The sequence below is a fragment of the Anoplolepis gracilipes genome, chromosome 5 (genome assembly GCF_047496725.1).
Source record: "Anoplolepis gracilipes chromosome 5, ASM4749672v1, whole genome shotgun sequence".
NCBI classification, from domain to species: Eukaryota; Metazoa; Arthropoda; class Insecta; order Hymenoptera; family Formicidae; genus Anoplolepis; species Anoplolepis gracilipes.
Window position 1 is genome coordinate 1313216 of NC_132974.1, and position 22339 is coordinate 1335554.

The 22339-nt window shown below is 26.9% G+C and overlaps 1 protein-coding gene across 1 annotated transcript in view; it reads left to right on the plus strand.

Moving 5' to 3' along the window:
- Window positions 1–36: 36 nt before the first annotated feature.
- Window positions 37–22339, plus strand: part of LOC140666311 (RNA-binding protein fusilli) — a 32122-nt gene continuing 9819 nt past the window's right edge. The window contains exons 1-4 of the mRNA XM_072893349.1: window positions 37–728; window positions 15194–15388; window positions 16882–17110; window positions 20307–20396. Coding sequence (XP_072749450.1) covers window positions 555–728; window positions 15194–15388; window positions 16882–17110; window positions 20307–20396 — 688 coding nt within the window. The 5' untranslated portion in view covers window positions 37–554. The remainder of the gene's footprint in view (window positions 729–15193; window positions 15389–16881; window positions 17111–20306; window positions 20397–22339) is intronic.

Here is a 22339-nt window from a genome sequence, read left to right on the forward strand (position 1 = left end):
AAGCGGGTAAGGGTTTCAGCCAACGAGAGAGGGACTGGCGTCGACGCGCAGTCGCCAGGTGAGGCAACGACGACGACGTGTTCGCCTCGTTACGTTCAACCGGGGAAACATACGGTTAGTGTTGCATAGAACTTTGCGACTTTCGACGGCGCTCCCCGTCCGAGGTGAGCGGCCAGGAAACGCGGAAAGAGACGGAGACAAGCGGCGAGAAAGATAGACGTAAGGTAGGATCTCGAAGGTTCAAATCTGCCCGCGGGCCTCGAGTTTTTCAGTTACTCCAGGTGTGTGCCCTCTCGGTTAAATCGCCGATCGTTGCCATAACCTCAAAACACCGCCGCGTCCGCCGTGTTCCGTGAGAAATATGTCGCGCGTGGTGAATAATCAGTGATTAAATATCAATCAGTGATAAGGACGTCTCTCGGACGTCGAGTGTGTGCGGTCGAAGAAGAAAAGAAAAAAAAAAAAAAAAAAAAAAACAGCGGGACGAGAAGGAGGAGAGGAGAGGAGCCGCGTCTTCGGTGGAGCCTGCCAGGTGTGCGGCTCCCGCGGGAACAATGACAGGGACAAGGATGACGGCAGGGGGAGAGGGCGGAGGAGAGGGAGGCTCGCCGAATATCCTGGTCGCCCTTTACGTCGCGACCGCCGGCCTTCAAGGAAACTCGCTCGGCTCCGATGAGGAGGAAATTACGCTACTCGTTTACGTGCTCATCAACGAGCTACAGAATAAGGTAAGCAGAAAGAGAGAGAGAGAGAGAGAGAGAGAGAGGGAGAGAGGTGGATAGAGGGACGGAAGGAGGGAGAGATTGTCCGAAGCGGAAGTGGTTCGCCACGGACGAGTTGACTCGGGATTTATCTTTTTTTTTTTTTTTCTTTTGCTACATCATTTGTAGTACAATGATGCGATGATCAAAAACTTTATTGCTTCATATTATAGACAAGATAGTAAAATCCTATTATTGCGATAAATTCACCAATTATCGGCTGTAATGATATAGATAAAATGATAAAATGATAACGATTGCTGAAATAAAGGTGCGTTCATTTTGCGTTCTCTTGTATTTTCTCTTAAGATGATAGTATACGAGTTCGAAAGAATTTGAAAGAAACGAAAGAGCTGAATAGACAAAATATAGAAGGTGTCATTGATATTAAATTTTTCGTGAATGATGGAATCTTATTTAATGTCTGAGAATCTGACATATTTATACAATTATGTGTGCGCTACCTGTCTGAAACCATAATAATAACAAATCATATATCTATCTATCATAGATTTATTTATTGCGGACTTAAAACTGTTTGTTATATCATTTGGAGTTATATAAATTTAGTTATATAAATTTTCTTTCTCTCTTACATGTTTGTTTATATCATAAAATTATAATTTAAAAAATGCAGGAAATCACTGATATCAGAGCTCATTGAATGGAAACTTTTAAAAACTTTAATTTTGTCATGACTACAAATTATCGTATAAATTTTTTCTTCGTTCAATCGGAATGAATATTAAAAATACAAGGCAATATAGCAGTTTATTGAGTCCGCTATCAATATTTATCTTACCTTTCAGTACATGATTTCGAAGGAAACAAACAGTCAATGAAGAGATAAATAAGAGTTGGTGAAAATTTGACACAATATGTCGTTTTTATATCACGAAAAATTTGAGACACATTCACGATGCACGCGCATGCGCACTCGTGTCGATTAAGCATCATGATTAATGAGATTTTCAAAACTTTGCACCTCGATCTCATCGACGTGTTGTAAGAAGGACAAATCGTATCCCGTTTTATTTGCATAGTTTAACAAAAAAGAAAAAAAAAAAAAAAAACAAGACTCATAACTTTTGATTCGCTGAATACGATTTTGGTTTCTACAATAAATTGCTTCATCACAAGTTTAAAAGCAATTAAAAAACAATTGCTCTGTCACAAATTTAAAAGTAATTAAAATTACAAAAAAGAATTATTTCAATATTGTTATTATAATTCTGTTATTTTTTTATCGTTATAATATATTATTATTTTTTTCAATTAAAATTAAGTTGTTAAAACCATCAAAAGGAATTTGTTATCGATTATTGTTAATAAGATTATTTAAATATATAAAGTTTATTAAAAAGATGCAAATTTTAAAAATTTGTAAAAAATGGTTTTCAACTATGTCTGTTTAAATTCTTAAGGATTTTTTAGATTATTAAATACGAATCCGATATCAAAATTAACAAATTGAAAATAATGGAATTAATATAGTCAAAATTCAGAAAGATTTGGATTTTTATACATATATTTTCAATTTTGACATTAGATTTATATTTAACGATCTAAAAAATTCTTAAGTCTGGACATAATTGAAAATTATTTGACAATCCTCAATGATCTCGCAACTTTTTCACAATAGATCTCATATTTAATCATAAATATATTATTAATTATAGTGGATACAACAAATTTATTTTAAGAGCAAGAACTCCTAACAACATACTTGATTTTGATTGGAATAAAACTTTTCCAATATGTCATATAGCTATATAATATGTCAAAATAGAGAAAGAAAGAAAAATCATTACGTCACAAATAGTTATTAAAAAATATTGATTTTGTAGATTATATATATAAAAGAAAATTATTTATTAAATACACAAATGAATGTGAGATAGCTGTAAATGAAATAATTCAATTTCTGATTGTAATAGTTGCAATCCAATAATCAATAATTATTTGTAACATACATGATTTTCCCTCGTAATTAAAATAGCCCTTTCTTGCAACTTTAATTACAAATTTCTCAAAATTATGACATGATGAAATAGTTTGGAAACAGTAATCATAGCATCAGAACAGTTACAGAAGATAACTAGTCTTATTTTTGTGATTAAAAAAGATTTTTGTTGAATTATTATTGCGTATCGCACTTTGATCTGTCTCGCTTTTGATCACCGCAAGATTTTCGTCGAAGACAAAGCGTTTCATTAAATTGTTTCTTTTTAAAAATTAAAAAATCAAGAGACGACAAATTTTTTAAATTAAATAAATAATAAGATTTAAAAAAATCAAATAAAAAAACAGAAGAGAACTTGTAAAAAAAAATTTAGTGAAAGTAATGATAATTTCTGATTTCGAAAATTAGGAATTCATTATTTCATGAAAAAAATTATTTATAAATTAATTTAAATATTTATTTATTCTCTTTTGCAAGAATTCGAAATTATATACATGCAATGATTGTATAATAATCACGTTTTAGTTAATATAGAGTTGAGTCAGAGTGAATGATACAACCTATATTTGCACACGTGCAATCAGATATGAATTTTTATATCACCAAATTAAACAAAATGTATTCGTATCACGGAACGTTGACAAATTCGTGAAAACGTGTTCCACAAAACTGCGTGATTTCTACTCTCACGGAAGCTGGTCTCTTTCATCACGAACACATGCCGGTGCATATCGTTGGCTGCCATTGTTTCTCGAATTATCCAGCGGAGGCGGAGCATCGCGCCCTCGGAAGGTCGTCCATTACCTCCAGCTTCGCGTCGCGCATTATTCGTTTTAATGCGGCTGGCATCGTATACATTTGCTTTCTTTTTTTAAATTTATTTTTTCTTCCTTTTCCTCCGGCTCCTTCGACTTTCTGTCGCGATATCCAATTTTTCGATCAATTCTTCGATTATCATCTCCCTCTTAAGCTAGCACCAGACAATATTGCGTACTCATGATTCGTGATTTATAGATTATTATTATATCTAGAGAAAAGTTTATATATATTTTTCTCTTGTATAATCTTTGTCCATATGTACAGGACAATAATTGAAAAATAATTAGAACAATGTTTGGTCTTTTTTTTAGAAAAAAAAATTTTTTAAATGCTTATACAATCATATATAAATTTTTTCTTACCTTTTCAAATTTTGTTTAAAAAAACAATGCAAAAATTAGTCTTATAGTTATTTATTAATTATTCTTTATTATTTTTTCCTGTATTAAATGGACAGAATTTATACAAAAATAAAAAAAAAGAAAATATATGAACATATTTTATACATAATTATATAAATTATATATAATTATTTATATTTATATTTGATTATACATATGAACATTTTTTTACCCGAGTAAAATTTACTTTGATTGGATGCTAAGATCATATTTGTTTAAGATAATTAAGTTAATATTATTTATAATTAATCAAATTAATGATTTTTTTATAATCTTTCCTGAATTTTTTAACAATTTTATTTATTCGTCCAAAATTATTATAATTTTTTCATCTACTCGAAGTCTATCTCAAGTTCTTGAATTTTATAGAATTTTAATTTAGTTCTCACATTTGTTCAATATATAAAACTTGAAGTTATAAAAGTAGAGTTATTTTCTGGTCGTAAATAACACGACTCATTGTTAGTGTTGCGTTATAAAAGTATAATGAACAAAAGGATTAGAATTGCATAGTAAAAAAAAGTTATAGTTGAGATTTCTATATTTTTGGAATTGTTACTACTACAAATTTCTATATTTTTAGAGTTATTACTACTACAAATGTTGATAATTAAAATAATAATCTTATGCGTAATAATATTAAATATAGTTGCCGTCAGAAATCACTATAATTCATAACAACTACAATTATTTTTTTCTCACGGTGTAGTTGTAATCTTTAGTGATCTTTGTTGTAATTTTAATCAAGGAAAGCTAAGGAAAGAAAAATCCTTATATAACGTTTTGCATGTCTATTTGATGCAATTGAGTACATTAAATGTTGCGTACCTGGGCTTACGTTTCTGTGTCGAAGCTAAAAATTTTACATTTTTCATGTGAAAATTCTAGTCTTTTTGGACGTAAATAAATAAATGAATTTTTTTTACAGAATCAAAATTATTTTGATTTTTTTTACTTAAATTCGATGGCATAAGATATATATCTTCTTAAAATTTCATTTTGTTTTTAAATTTGACATTACATAATAACTACATAATCGTGAAACTTTTTTCTGTCCGAGTTGCATTTCTGGACTGACTTGTGAGACTATATTTTCTATGAATATATATATTTGCATGCAACAGTGTAAAATATTTTTATTGTTAGATCGGGGATCGTTTTTTTTCGCAGCGTATATTTTGAGAAATCTAGCACGTACATACGCCCGCATTGCGACAACAGGTGTAATACCTTTATTTCTTATTGCGAATCACGTTTTAAAGTTGGGTTTACATGAGTGAATGCGAATGTTTGTTGCTGAAATTCAAAAAATACGCCATAACAATTGCGAATGGAACCTTCATCAGCGTTCGATTCGGATCCACTTATAAAATATGTAAAAAAAAAAAAAAAAAAAAAAACAGTATAGATGAGAATATGATGAACACGAATGTGAATGTCTTCAAAATTTGTTTTTTTTTTCTTTTTTTTCCCTTATATACCTACCTTTACGAGAGTGCGCCCGAGTTCCATCTGGTCGGCAGTTTCCTTTTTCCTTCGAGTCACATACCTGCCTGTCTATAATCTCGAATGGTGGCATCTCCCCCTCCCCTGAACGGGGACAACGGCCGCGAGCGAGTAGCGCTACTCTCGCTGCTTGCGAGGCGCGCTATAAAGAGGAAATTGTAAGATAAGCAACGCACACTCGCTGCTTTTGCCGATGATATCGGTATTAGATAGCGACTTTTGATGTAACGTCGCTCATCGTTTGAAAATCGTCATCCAGTTTTTCAAAACAGTATTTCCCTATTTGCGGAACTGTAGTCTCTAGAGAAAAAAACAAAATTTTTATATTTTTTAATTATAATTTAAAAGGCTTAGTATATTTATTAGAATTATTAAAATTAACGTATTAGAAAAGAAAAAAAAACTACACATAAATCATTAATAATTATTAATAATATAATTAGATTATGAAACAATTAAATTTATTTTTTATTTATGAATTTATATAATCATGTATTATGAATTTGTATATTATGTAATTAAAATTATGGGACGAGAGAAGAACAGTGAATTTTTGAAAGAGAAAAATTAAAGGATATCTCAACGTAAAGCTGTCCAATCGCTGTTTACTTACACGAACGAAGTTATTATATTATTGCTGTGTTCCGGAATTCATTACCAGAATATCGTTATCCTTGTTTACCGAATATTAAATAAGGATGACAACATGCTGGTAATAATTTTGGAATATATATATATAGATGTTTATAAAGATAAAGTCTCTTTAAATTTGGTTATATATATATATATATATATATATATATATAAATTTAAAGAGGCTTTACTCTATCTTTATGTACATTTTTATATAAAAAACAGTTATGTGCCAACTTTAAAAAAACTTTATTCTCTCTTTTGCGCGTAATTAGTTCATTTGTAGTCCGAAGTAAAAGTCAAACATTTCTCGTGATTGTTGGTTGAGCACAAGCGGCATTTTTCATAAAAAAATAAATTGTTAAAATCGGTTTAACGATAAACTGTTTTTATTAAAAATAACTCTCCATAGAAAGAAATCATGGTCACAATATTGATTAGGATTAATTGTCGTATATTAGAAAATATATCAATAAGTACGCATGCACATTTCATTCATAATGAGGTGGAGTGCTATTATGTTGATATTATATATATCTATTATTTAATATGTAAATTAACATTTTGCAATGAAATAAGCAAAATATTTTGTAAAATTCGAAAATATCTAATGTTTATTGTTTTGCAAAGAAAGACATCATTCACTATTCGACACCAGACAAACTTTATTGATTTTAGGAATCTATTTACCTATGCCTATAAAGATTTTCTGGTGTCCAGTAATAACGATTGTTACGATTTAATTGCATTATAAAAAGTAGTTTTATGTCACTAAATAATAATTTTAAAAATTTAGATTAATCCTCAATCTGTTGTGATTAGTGACAAAAATTTAATCTTTATCATATTAAGTTTGATGACTACCTGTTTAAGAATTATGTGCGGTAGCAATAATGATTTGTCAAAATCTTATTCGTTTTATCATGGAATAGTTATAGTTTTTCTTAAACTTATGTGAGAAGAATAAGTGACCATTCTTATTAGAACGAGAATTTGAAAATTATTAAACTGAATCTCTGCCTTATCTTATTCTTTTGACAATACATAAATATTCAATATTTGAACAAAATATATTAAATTTATTTAAAATTTAAAATTTTTAAAATACTTTAAAATTATCACTTTAAAATTTTTTAATTATGACTACAGATTTGAAATTAGCAATTACAAAAGTCCTTCAATATAAAGTTTCAATTAAATATGAATAATATTTTATAATTTTTAATTATATTTTGATCGTCTTTATTATCTGTATATTGTATATCCTTCATTTTAAATTTTCAAGCTTTAATTAATTTAAATAGATAATGAACTTGAAAATTGTAGACTTAGAAATAGCATCTTCCAAAACACTTATATATTTATTTAACTAATTATAAGTAATTCTTCAAAATTTTATTATTTTGGCTGCCAATATCGGAAATTGCTTTTAAAAGTTGAAAGTCTTAACAACTTACTTTTACTTTTAATTTTAATTAGAATTAAATTGCCTGAAGCAATTTGAAAATCAGAATAATATACAACGTAAAAAAACTTACAGAAAGTTAGACCGTTTTGTTTTTGTGTTTTTTATTGAATTAATTTAATTATGAAATTCTTATTAATTTCAAACAAATTTCTTTTAGGAATATTTTAATAATATAAATATTATAATGAATAAACATTAATATTCTAATAATATAAATGTATTAAGTTCCGAAAAAAAATAATTTTTAACACATTTTAATACATACTATATAATATACGTTAACATTCTTTTCCAATTTTAATCTCAAATTTTTCAAAATTGCAACGTAATAGAATATTTTAAAAACCAAAATTATATTTAACATCAGAAAAATTACTCTCTGGTTTGGAAAAAGATGTTATTTATTATTTTGTGGTATTCAATTAATTGTATTTGAAATTACAAATATAGCTTACACGACAACTATCAAGTATATATACAGGCATAAATATTAAAATCTGAATTTCAATTTTTTTAAATTTAATGTTTAGAATTATTTATTATTTTATCCAAATTTATCAGATCGATAAAATAAACTCTAATCTGTATTTATCAGACGAGTTAATTAAACTTATCAGATACTACTGAAAATATGAAGCCAAAACTGTTTTGATTATTTTATGAGTTTTTATAAGATATGTAATATGTTAATCGTAAAGTCTATAGACAAAAAAAACGATCAGAAATGATCGAGATTAATTATTTATTAATAGTTTTATGCATATAAAATAAATTTTTATAAAATTATTGTTTATTAAATAATATATAATGTAAAAGGAAATAAATGACGCAATACACAATTTGCAATATTTTGATTTATAAAACAAAAAAATTTATGATTGAATAAAACTATAAAATATTTAATAAAGTATAGCATTTTATAATGTGAACACTTTATGTTCTATAAAACCTACCATGTTCTGTTTATTATAATTAATTGTTGCTATTAATTTAAAATAAAAGATATTTTCTCTTTTTTTTGGCAAAGCGTTTCAAGCAAACTATTCCTCATTAAAAAGTAATAAAATTCACAAATTTTAAGATAATTGCCTAATTATTATGATAATATATACGTGTGTATATCTAATTATATATTTTATAACAATTATTTATACAATACAATTATATATTTCATTTGATAAGGATCAATTGTTTTTTAGTAACACAATTTATTCCAATAATTTTTGCAATAAACTAATATAATTGATACTTGATAGATATATTATTCTAGCATCACAAATTTTCTAAAGCATATTCCCATGAGAAGCGAAAGTAGATACTTGCTTATGGAAACAGCAAGGCCGATTATCTTGAACCGGCCATTTAGGGACACAAAACGAAGAATATATCCATTTACAAATTGAAATTAAATTTAAAAGCGTTTCAACCTCATAATCTACATGTTTAAAACACAATGTACATACATCCTTTTACACCGAAATTTTTATTATTAATAAATACTTGTAATTTCTAATATTTGAATGGCCCGAGAAAAAGTCATGTTTGTCAAATTTAGATTTTTTCCTTTATTCAAACATGTAACGTCAAAAAACTCAAGTCAAAGTCTTACGACATTCAGAATTGTTTTTACAACGTCTTTATAACAAACAACGTTTAATTATACATGCATGTTTTTTCATATGCACATGTACGTAAAAAAAAAAAAAAAAAAAAAAAACCTAGTGGCAGACTTATTTTTCGAGTAACGGCGACGAATGTACGCATGCCTTTATATACATATTCGTCTTGTTAATAGAGATTTGAATTTTACATAAGGTAGGTATTTCCATACGAATTTCTATTGAACCTTCAATCTCCGAGACTCTTCTGTAAGCTTCTCCTGTAACCAACATTCTGTTCGTGTATACGAATTGCTTTTGCAACTGACTGCCCCGTCTTCCGGGAGAAGGGAAAGGAGGGGGAGAAGTCCACCATCTTAACTCTTTTCTCTTTTCCCTCCTTCGTTCGCGATGGATTCTCCCACTCGGTCGAGCTTCAACTATGGTTGCTGGCTGCGAATCAAGATTGCAAACGCCAAGCCACCCAATGAAATATAAAGAACAAGATGCGAGGAATAGACAAAATAATTCATTATAAAATGAGTCCATTATTATTAAAAGTCAATTCTAATTAAAATAATGAGAGATCGTGACAATCTCTGAAAAATATCTTATTAATTATTTAGGTCGAATTATTAATCTACAATTAGATAAAATGACAATTTATAAGATTATCAATAATGATAATCTTATTTCTATAGAATATACATATATGTCAAGCGCTTGTGTGTAACTAATTGGCACAATTACATAACGTGCATGTCATGTCAAATTTGCAATCTCATTTATGTTTTCTTATTTCTCGCTGCCTTTCTTGCCACTCTTAGAAAACGATATACCTGTTATCTCCTGAAACAGAACCTTTAACCCCGCATCTTCCAACATAATACTGTTCGCTGTGACGTCACGTATTTATAATTTATGAGAACGTTGCGTGTTTGTGAGTCGACCTTGTATGCATATGACGTATTCTATATAGTTATCACGTTTTATCGAAAAAAGCACATTGTCTTTTTGCCTTGTGAATTTCTTTTTTGCTCTATGTTTTTCCTTTTCTACTTTATTTTCTTCGCATACATATTATAATTTGAATACTGTTCGGAGCAATAATAATGCAGTAATACAAATAATAATGAAATACTAATAAAAAGCTAATTTTGCTTCATGAAATGCTTATTTGTTGAATTTTTGTCCTTCAAAAGCTTCACTTTTCTTTTTTTTTTTTTTTTTTTTTTTTTTTTGTACAAGTCAAGATATATTTAATTTAATCATATATTTGTTTCTTAATAATATTTATGCTGTTAGATATATCAATAAACATTCAGAGAATTTCTCTTTTCAAATACTATTTCTTCAAAATTTTGAAAGAACATTGCAATTTTTATTATACCTATTAATATAAGTTTAACTTTAAATTTTATTGTAGGTAATGAAAAAAAATAATGTTGAATCACCAACATCATTATAGTTGAAATTTAGTTTATTAATTCAACGACATTATTAATCAAATCAATACGTAGCGTATTAATTTGATTATAATAATGTTGTTGAATTAATAAAATAAATTTCAACTACAATGATGTTGTTGATTCAACACTATTTTTTTTCAGTGTGTAATATAAGTTTTATTTTATTACATTAAATTAATGTAATTCGATAAAATTTAGAAAATGATTTTGTACAAAATATCTAGCTAGATTATTTTTAATAGGAATATGGTAAATTTGATGACTAAATTTTCGAAAGATTCAGTTTTCTTCAATTTTTTTAAAACTAAATCAACTAAAGTATTTTAGAATTTATTCTCAGATATTTGTCTGATTGATTTCCACTTTCATTGAAAAATGACAATTTTTTTTGTTATACTGTGACGTATATATATATATATATATATATATATATATATATACGTCACAGTATAACAAAATATATATATACATATATATAAAAGAATCTCTTGCGTAACGAAAGCCATTCGAACGAGAGACTTATATTTATGTAATATAACCGGCAGAAGGAGAGAAAGAGAGAGATTCTTCTCTTTTATATGTATATATTACGCCACGACTTTTCATTGACATGCAGTATGATTCGAAGACGCTGATTCAAGCTCACAGCATGATGATAAATCGCCTCTAGCAGAACTACCTTGATCCGTTAACCCCATACTTCAAAAAACCTGCTTATTAAGTTTCTTACATAGACACGACATTAGTGTCGCGATTGTACAGAGTTTCAAGCTGTAAAAATATTCTCATTTCTTAAAGATAACAAAATGTATTAAAAAATATTCAAATCTATATGCAAGTAGAAAGTTTAAACAATTTTTTGAATGAAGAATTATTAGACATTTGAAAAAAAATTATTATTTAAAAATAAGTATAAAATCAATATAATTAAAGATTGTTTTTGTTTTTAACCGGTTATCAATTATGTATCAATTTATAATGACTTTAAGCGACTTATGATTTCTTTAGTTTGTGTGTATTTACTATATTTTACTATAATTTTCTATTTTATATATATGTATAAATGTAATCTCTAATTTACTATATTTTATAATTTTAAAAAATGTATAATTTTACGCAAATTCTAAGTTGCACATGAAATGGTTTGAAGCATAAAACTTAAAAATGTAAAATTTATATTTACAAAATATAAATGTAAAATTATATATTACAAAATATAAAAATTTGACGTACTTGAATCGCACATTGAAATATGTTTAAAATGTTTATATTTCTATAAATCTGCCAATTATCTGAGATTTTTTAGAATAATTTTTTACAAATTTTAATTTTATATATTATCTATAAAAAAACAAAATTTTAAGCGGTATAAAAAGTAACATTTATTTATAAATTGCAATTTCAATAAATTACTTTGATCTTAAGCCCGTTTTACCTATATACATGTATCAAACATTAGAGAAAACTACGTAAGGAAAGTAAAAAAAATTCTAAAGAAATATCATCTATGTTAGAAGTATAATCTATCATTGGAATAAGATTCTTAAGAAGTCACAGAAAGTTCGACAAAGTGTCAAACAGTATAATGATATAATAACTTTATCGAAAGATAAATTTTGTTAAATCTTATATAAATTATTAATTACATAATTATAAAATTCGTCATTATTGGTAGATAATTTAGTATATATACTATATTATTAAATTGGAAAAACAAAAATATATATTATTTTATTGTGTGATTTAATTTATGTTATAAATTATAATTTATTATATTGTAATTATAATGATATTTTTTTATATCGTAATTTTATTGGTAATGTACTAGAAAAATGCATTAAATTAATTATTCCTGATATAAATGGTTTTGCGGCGCAACATTTCATAATTTTCGAATTATTTAGTTTTGTAATCTTTTTTTTTCTTCTTTAGTGATCACTAAAGTTAAAAAAAAGAAATTTAAATAATTTATACAGAATTTTCATACGTATTAGGACATACATTCGGCTCGTGTACTTTGTTTTTAAATATTTATACATTATTTGTTGGTTATTTGAAAAACAATAACAATTTAACAGTGTTTTTAAGGAGAATTAAAAAATTACTATTTTATTTGTTTTCCGAATAATTAACAATTATGATGCATGAGTATTTAGAGACGAAACATGCATGGAATATATCTCGATACGCATGCAAATTTACATGATTTAAGATATTCCTGACCTTGTGTACATCCTGATTTCACATGATGGACTTAAAATCTTTTGTCCAAATTGAATCTTTATAAAAAATGATTTTTAAACACATGTGGTAAACTAATTATCTGTAAGTTTTTTAATGAACTTTTGTGCACGATATTTTAAAAATATGTATAGTTTATATAAAAATATTTATTTTTACGAGATTTGTATTTACTTTATTACTACATTTATGCATGAAAAAAAATTATAAAATACATTTTTAATACAAAATTTTTAAATAAATACATAGAGAGAGAGAAAGAACAAAAAAATACTAACATGTGTTTAAAATAACATGTGTTTACAATAAAAGTAATGTATTTTAATAATATATATAGATTATATATTATTAATCAATTTTTTAAAGGTTATATGAAAATAGTGGAACTAAATCGTGGAACTCGAGATTTAATATTTATTATATATTTTTATGTAGAAATTAAATTCTGATTTTTGCCTCAAATTAAGAATAAATGAATAATAATTTCCATTTATGTTCCCAATTTGAAACATAAGCTGTTTAATATTCTGAATTGCTTGTTAGGGTTGTTTCAAAAAGAAGGAAATGAATTAAATTGATAAAAAAAACTTTGAATCTATTATGTTAGTATAGTCACTTGTTAGACTTTATATTTATTACAAAAATTTGAAAACGGAATAATTTTGTGTAGCAAAGGAACATGTATGTAGCTTGCAGAAACGTTAGCCTTTTTGTGAATTATTTAATGAGATTTTTCTATTTAATTATATTTTTTTTCTTAATCTTATTTTTAACTTTTAATTTTAATTATATTTTTCTTCTTAATTTATTATTTCTACTTCAGAAATGAACAAAAAATATCAAAATGTCTATCTCGAAACATATTCTTTATAATGCATCAAGTATTTGTAATGTAACTATTGTATTATTATATTATTTAAAATTTTATAAATAATTGATATAAATGTATCGTCGATAAATGCAACTAATGTTAATCATGAGTATGCAATATTTTAAACGATAAATCGATAAATGATAAGAAAGAATGATAAACGATAACAATTTATTATGATTTGATAATATAGAACATCTTAAAATTGTATTTATATTTATCTGAATAAAACTAAGAAAAATCAATTTTAACTAAAAGAATTGAATTTTGCGAACTGGCGATATAATTTATTCATGAAAAATAATTATTCTAAATTATCATGTGATAAATGTTGTATGTATGTATTTTTACTGCCCCTATTAATATGCAATCGCTGCAGCTGATGGAAATGTATGTGCATATTGGTTTCATTGCACAGGCGCACTTTGATGTTAATATTATCGCGATTATCAATTATCAATGCATGAAAGAATGTAATCAAATTCAAGGTTTAAGACTGGTAATCTGATCACAATAAATCTGACTGTCTGATTCTGTATATATTTTAATTTTAAAAAAAATTATACTTCATGTATTTAATAGTAAATGTAATAAAAAGATAGAAATATAAATGAATAATATATTGAATAGAAAATAATGAATATATATATATATATATATATATATATATATATATATATATGTGTGTATACAATAATGAAAATAATTGTTTATAAGGTTCAGAGTATTTTTATTCATAAGAAATCATGCACAAAACAAAAAAATATAAGCAAGAGCTGGTAACAATAGAATTCAAGGCAAAGCACTTTATATATTTCGCAAAAATAAGAATTTCCGGTTTTATTACAAATCTTGTAAATATCAGGAGAAATAATGTAATCATATTTATAATATTATAGTTTTATAGCAATTAAACACTATACCTAGACAGCACATAATAATTATGATAAATATTTATGAAAATATATTTTTTTGAAATATTATATAAATATGTTATACATAATTTATAAAAATCTTCATTTGACATATTGTTAAAATATAGATGAAATATATTTTATATAATATTTAAGTAAAGAATAAATATTTATAGTAATTATTTTGTAAATATTTCTCAATTATTTGCTAGGATATTTATGGTAAATATTTATGATCTATTTAATCTAAAATTTTAACGTAATATACGATCTGTATATCGTTTAGACATTTTTGTTTTTTATTTCTAAAAGCGAAAAGCTTCAAGCGCGAACAGACGCTTTGAAATGTTTAGTTGTGTACATATTTTTGCGAAGTAAAAATTTTTAAAGTTATTCGCGTTAATAACTCTTCAACTGATATTGGATAAAATAAAGTTTTTGTGCGTAAATCTTCTGCGCGCAAGAAGAATAATTGATATGTTTCACGCCGCATAGCAACAGTTCGCCAAGTTTTTGCAGCATCTCCTCACGGTGGACTTGTTTTTGCAGGTACTAGGTAGGCAGCAGTATATCGTACGGCCGATGATAATGGAGGAAAGTTGTACTTCTGGAACCGGTAGTGACAACCCGGCGATTGCCGGAAGTAGCGGTATTATTGGCGAGGCAGCGCTGGCACATGCTCCAGCCTTGACTGAGCGAAATCTTCGAGAATACGGGATACCTTTACAGCAAGCTATTGAAAAGGTGTTTGTCATATCAATATTAGTAAGAAAATTAAGTTTTAGATTTGTTTTTTACTGAGCATTTTATTAAGAGAAATTAATTTTTATTACGATTATTTGTTATTATGATTAAGAGAAACTTATTAAGAGGCAGTTAATGAGAAGTTTTTGTTTATTTTTTATCATTTATTTCTTTATTGAGATAAAGCAAGATTTGAATTTTCTCTGTTTGAAAAATAAATGAGTATTTATGAAAAAAAATATTCGCTTTGGTGACACAAACAATAAAAGTGTTATTTATAATTATATGAAAAATAGTTAAAAATTGATGTAGAAATTTGTGTAAAGTTTTGAAAAACAGTTTAGATGTCTTTAAAGATATATATGACGTATAATAGTAGTAAAAAGTCATTGAAATATGAAATTTAAATGCACATCGAATTTATATTGTTTGACGTCAAATAAATAAACTTGGATTAATGCAAAGAGTTAAGTTACTGCAAAGTACTATAATTTTTAATGCGTTTTTATTGAGAAGAAAATATTTATAATTAATATTTTTTTCTAATTGATGATTCCTGCAAGGAACAAAATATCGAATAATTTAAATTTTTATTGTGAAGACACTAAAGCCAGGAACAAGGTTAACTTGCGTGGAAGGAATAAATAAAAAAATAATTACTTAATCACTTAGTATTAGTCATAATTACTTAATACTATGTACAATACAAATGATACCTACAGCTGCTATATCATATAGTGCAACGTTGTACTTTTGCCATTTTTCATACACACAATTATTTTCCAAAAATTTGTTAAGATGATTTATTATTATATATTATTTATTATTATATTTATTATATTTATATTTATTTATTATTTATGTTTATTATATTTATATTATATTTAGATTATTATAGTCAATCTAATCAGCATATTTTGTTGCAAAATTGTGCATTCTCTATGCAACACTGCCGACATGATATTCTTTGTAATTTATTTTTTCAATACCAAAAAAATCTATACGATCATCATATAAAGTTTTAGGTAAATAATTTTCAAATGTTAACTCGAATAAAATTTTGCATAAATACCTATGTGAGAATTTTATTAATATATATAAGAAACTTAAGTTATACATATATATCATCTTTTAATAATCTGTGTTTTCTATCTTATATTTGTTAATAGTTGTAATATCAAATTTTTCGATTTTTAAAAACTAATAAAAACTAAAAATTAAATAATAAATTAAACCAAAAATTGTAAGTTTTAGAAAAATATTCAAAAGAAACAATAAGCCTCAATCTATAAAATTTTTTCACAATATTTAATACGTGTCTCATATATCTTTAAATTGTATAATATGTGATAAAAGTTATTTCTTTTAAAGCGCTTATTTATGGCAATAATAATGATGATTTTGTATGCATATATTTATTGATTATACTTAAGAAATTGATATAATAAATAAAAAACACATTTAGTATCGCGTGATGTCATTTTTATTTTAAGTTTGAAGCCTGGTGGATCTCCATGTCTGGTGTCACGTTCGGTGCTAAACCGCGATTCATCGTAGATGGCCAAGCACCGATGAGGCAATGTTTGCATCCTGAAGCCTGTAACAAAGATATTGAACTACCGGAACACTATAACTACTTCCACGATCTCCGGAAGGATTTTGTAGATTGTTATTCGTCTTACGGAGAATTATCGACCCTCGGAGTACAAGAGATGTTGCAATGTATCCTTTTAAATTTGTTATGCAGAAATTGTCATCAAGTAACAAATCAAATACTAATTGTAAGTTGACTCCGTATTTTTTTCTATTTTATTTTTTTACACACTTAACAAACATTTCTAATATCCATTTTCGATTTGTAAAATGGATGATATTATTTTTGACATTAATGCTACTCCATGCAACTAGTTAAATAATGGCGATTCTTTAATACATGTGTGTATTTTTTTCTATACATAACTTTCTATTGATAATTTTCTCGTTTTTGATATTCTACTTCAGAATATCAAGTGTAAAAATTGTGTGGCAATTTATTAACAATTTTAATCGTCATGATGTCTTGTCGTTACACTCTCTATTGTTTTCGAAGTCATCATTTTTTATTACTTGTAACTTAATTATTCTCTTGTCGTTTTTATGGAAAAGTTATTATTACAAAGTGGTTAATTAAGAAATTTTATTTGGTCTGTACCGATTCGAAACGCGCTTTATCTGTTAGGAAATTTCATACGATATTGTATGCTAATACCAGTTCGTACCATCTTTGTCGATATTATTGTATCGATAACGATTAAGTGTTCACCGCGCAGTAGCATTTTACAATCTTGCGGTTTAGCTTGATTTGCGTAATGCAGACTGGCATGATTGACGCGAAAGAAGCAAATTTGTTGCACCGTTCGTTAATTTCTACATCAAAGACTTTCGGGTCGTATGACCGCCAGAGAGCGCGTCGAAAGTCCGATTGAGTCACTCGGTCTTGGACGATATCGTCGTCCTGACTGGCGTCAGTAATCTTTGCGGTCGTATAAAGTACGAACGTATGTGTATCGTTGCTGCGTTGCTCCATCCATGAAGCTAACACGAATGTGACAAATCTTCAACTGTCTTCACGTGATTTTTATACGAAGCCAAGAAATTCGAGAACTTAAGCTTGGCAGCGGAGAGTCCATCATCATCCAAACATCGTCTTCCACACGTGGCAGAAATTAATATTTTAGGCTCGTCAACGCATGCATTTCAATGATGTTTGGAGTTAGAATCGTAGATAGGTATGTTTTTTTATTCTGTGGGATTCAATGTATTTGAAAGATTATAAAATCAGGTCGTGAATTGTATTCGAAAAATAAGATTCTGTATCTTTGTGCTCTTCAAGCTTGATGTGGGTAGATTTTTTAAATCTTTTGTGTGTTCAGTTAATCAATCTTAATTTTTATTTATTTAAAAGTGACACTTCTGATTCGATAAAGATATCGGCGCTGTCAGTTTCTTATATTTTTTTTTCTCAGACACTTTATGGATGAATTTATTTTAAAATTTTATTTTCTCCACACACACACACACGAACATGAAAAGACTTTCCTTTCTTAATCCGATCTTAATTCGGATTTACACTGGCTTTATATCTGCGCCGTGTTATATGTATCCATCTGGTAATAATGAAATAAAACCACTTGTGTCGGCTTTAAATAATACAAATATACACATGTGCATTCCAATCGACTCATCGCTCACCTGTTCAATACATCGAGATTAGTCAATCCACGTGCAACTTGGATTTTCTACAAGCTTGTCACGAACGCGCGCACATAAAGTTTATTGGTATAATATATTTGCATATTTAAGAATTTGAAAACTTATTTCAGAGCGCAAAGTTGTAAAGAATTTGAAATATATTTGCTATCATTATTTATCAATGTTTACAAATTTCTACATATTATTATTATTATTTATACATTTTGTTGAATATCATTAAAAATTAGAAATTTTTATACTATTTGAGTTATCTATATTTAATCATTGATACTATACTTTCATAAAATTGTTGACATTCTTACTTCTATCTTGATTAGAATTTCGAAAATGTCATTTCAAGAATGAGAGATTCCTTCTTAATTTTTAATTAAATAGTGTTGAAATGTGAGTTAGAATATTAATTTTGTTTTCACAATAGGTTTTCTTTCCTTGCAGCTTCAATAGAATATATTTTTAGATTATTTCTTTACAGTTAAGGAAAAAATTATGGGAAGGGAAAAAAAGAAAATGTACTTATGTTACAATCAATAACGACCAGATGACTTGAGAAAGCTTTAGCGATGCGATAGTCTTATCGAGACGGTTTAAAGGTCAGCTGTGTAGCAAAGATATTAAGCTAGTGATGAAGAAACGTCATATTTGTGTGACTATGTGTGTAAAATCCACACACAGTTTCTTCGACGGTTCCAGTTTTTGATTAGGTGTTCGTTACTAATCTGTGTGATGCGTATTATCGTATGACATGACGCTCGTGCTTATTATCTGGATATTGTAAGCATTCGTTCGTACACATTTACAATTAATTAAAAGGGTATTATAGTAACACTCTTCTCTTTTTCCTTATTTTTGTTTGCACTCTATCATGTTGGCACACTAATAAAAATCAAACTGTATAGGAAAATTTACTGCTTCTTTCGCTCATTCGTTTAGATTAGAGTTTCCAATTTTACTCGCTTATGCATAAACACACACACACACACACACACACACACACACACACATATATATATATATATATGCCAATATAAAAAATTATTTTTTATACTCTTTTATATACTCTTTTATCTCTCATCGTTATGTAAAATCTTTATAATTTAGGTCACATGTTAGGGTCATATGTAAAGTAGCACTGATGTCATTTATAATCAAAGACTTGATACGAAAAAGGAACATGTGTAAAAGTTACAGAAAGTTGATTACATAAATAATTATATTATTTTTCATATATTTTATATTTTCAGTTTGTTTCAAAATAATTATTTTTTTCTTTTTAAATTGCATCTTTATATCTTTTACATTATCTTTTGAAATGAAATGTAAAGTTATATAAATTTTTAGATTTATATTTTCTGCGAGAGGCTACGATATTATTCACTTTTACTTATACATTTTCCTTTTATCGTGACATTTACTCTGCATTTGTGTTTTGAATCCTATAAGAGAGAAAATGTATAAAATTCTATAAAAACGTTTCGTACGATTCTTGTTTCTGATAAATTTGAGTCAGCGTGCAAAGGTCGTAGTAAGAACTCTAACTTGACAATCCTGCTCCGAGAAACTTCTTGAAAACGTGAACGAATAATATTATGCGCGCCAGCATTATACGATACCGAAGTCGATTTTATCGAATATTCGAACAGATTTCTCCTTGACACTTGAAAATCAGATTTCGGACTGCCGCCTGATACTGACAATGATTTTCATGTCAAAGAGATACAGGACATGGTGAACGTGATACAGAGAATGATCCAGGACGGTAAGCGAGTACATCAGTTTTTCGAACTGCAATTGTACGTGTTCTATCTACCAATGTCATGGGGAATGCATAAAAAACATATCTACATTTCTTCAATCAGTGTTGCTAGAGAAAAAGAAAAAAACAAACAGTATTCAATTAATCTAGTTTATCTAATCTTGCAAAATAAGAGAAAGGGGAGATAAGAGTACTAATTCGATCGATTTTCTGAAAATTATGAAAAGGAAAAACCTTGTATTTTAATTTTAAAACATTTGCTTTCTTGGGAGCACGTATCTTTCTTTTTTTTTCTTACTTTTTACTTAGCTTTTATAAGATAAGAGCTTCTCACATGAATTACGTGTGAGTATACATATACACGATATAACATTGTGTATGCATTTCTTCAAATAATATGCAGTATGTTTACGCATAATGATGATGTCCTTGAAGATTGCAATTCGTCAGTAATTAAACCACTTTTGAATCAAAGACCTACTTCGCTTGAAAAAGTTACATGCAATTTTTTTTTCATTATACAGAAAATATTATCGTCAGAAATATATTTTTTTAAATTGCTTGTTTGGTTTCTGTCAAGATAGTTTCTTTTTTTAATTTTTGACAAGATTTCGAGATTTAATAATTGAATAATAATTTTCAATTGTTATACCCACATTGTTGCACTTTAATATAGTCTTTCCTTTAGTTGCATTCAAGTAAAAGAGCACAGGTCAAACTCTGTTTTAAGTTTAGTACTACTGGCGTATTATAGCTTTCTTATCACAGTGACACTCAACCTACAGAAAATTACGTCATTTACTAATATGTACTAATACCGTGTGCTATCGCGATATGTATGCAGAAAAAAAACGTTGCGCTTTTGACACCGCGTATTTTTTAATCTGCTATATTAGTGAAATATGCGTTTAATAATAAATCCAAACTAAAATATATTAGTAAAATATATCAAATCTCTCTTTCTTTCTCTATTTCAAAATAAAATAAGAAAAGATTTTTTAATTTTTATTAATTACAAATATAATTATTAATTATTGTATATTATAATTATAATATATAATTATTAATGTAAATATAATATAAATGTAATTGTTAATAAAATTTATTGTGTATGTATGACAAGTCAAGGAATATTTGTAAAACATAATATTTAGTTTCAGCGCTATTAAAAAGATATTTAAAGATATGTAATAATTTTAAACATATATTTATTTACAAAAAAATGTCCGAATAACAATTTTGTTTATTCTTTCAACTTTGTTTTTTAACTTTTTTTTTATGATTTTTTTCCTTTTGTTATTATTTTTGGATATAATTATTTGTTGCATTTTAAGTGAGAAAAAAGTACAAAAGTTGCTTATAAATGCACACGATTGGAGAAATGATGATTGATTCCGCGTACATTCCTTAAAATAAATTTCTACTTGTCGACGGCACACATTTCGCTGAGTCTGCGATTCGAATAATATCGTTTTCGTGCAGGTATGAGAAAGCAGAGACACAAACTGTGACGCATATAGAGTTACAGAGGAAACGCAAGTTCAGGAGGCATTAGAATCAGACTTTGTAATGCGTTCTAATTTTTTTTTTTTTTTTTCTTATTTTTAGATTTTTCATTCTTCGCTAGAGTAATATTCGAAATAACGATTTATGTGCTATTTTTAAACGATTAAAAAAAATTGAATATTTGAAATGTGGCATACAAGATTTCAAAATATAAACCCAGACAGCAGACGATATTTATGATAAATATTTATAAATATTTATGAAAATACATTTTTTTGAAATATATAAATGAATTTTTATTATATATAAATTAAATTTTTTGAAATATTATATTTTATACATATTTTATTAAAAAAACTTTATTTGACATATTTTTAAAATATAGATGAAATATATTTTATATAATATTTATGATAAGTAAAAAATAAATATTTATAGTA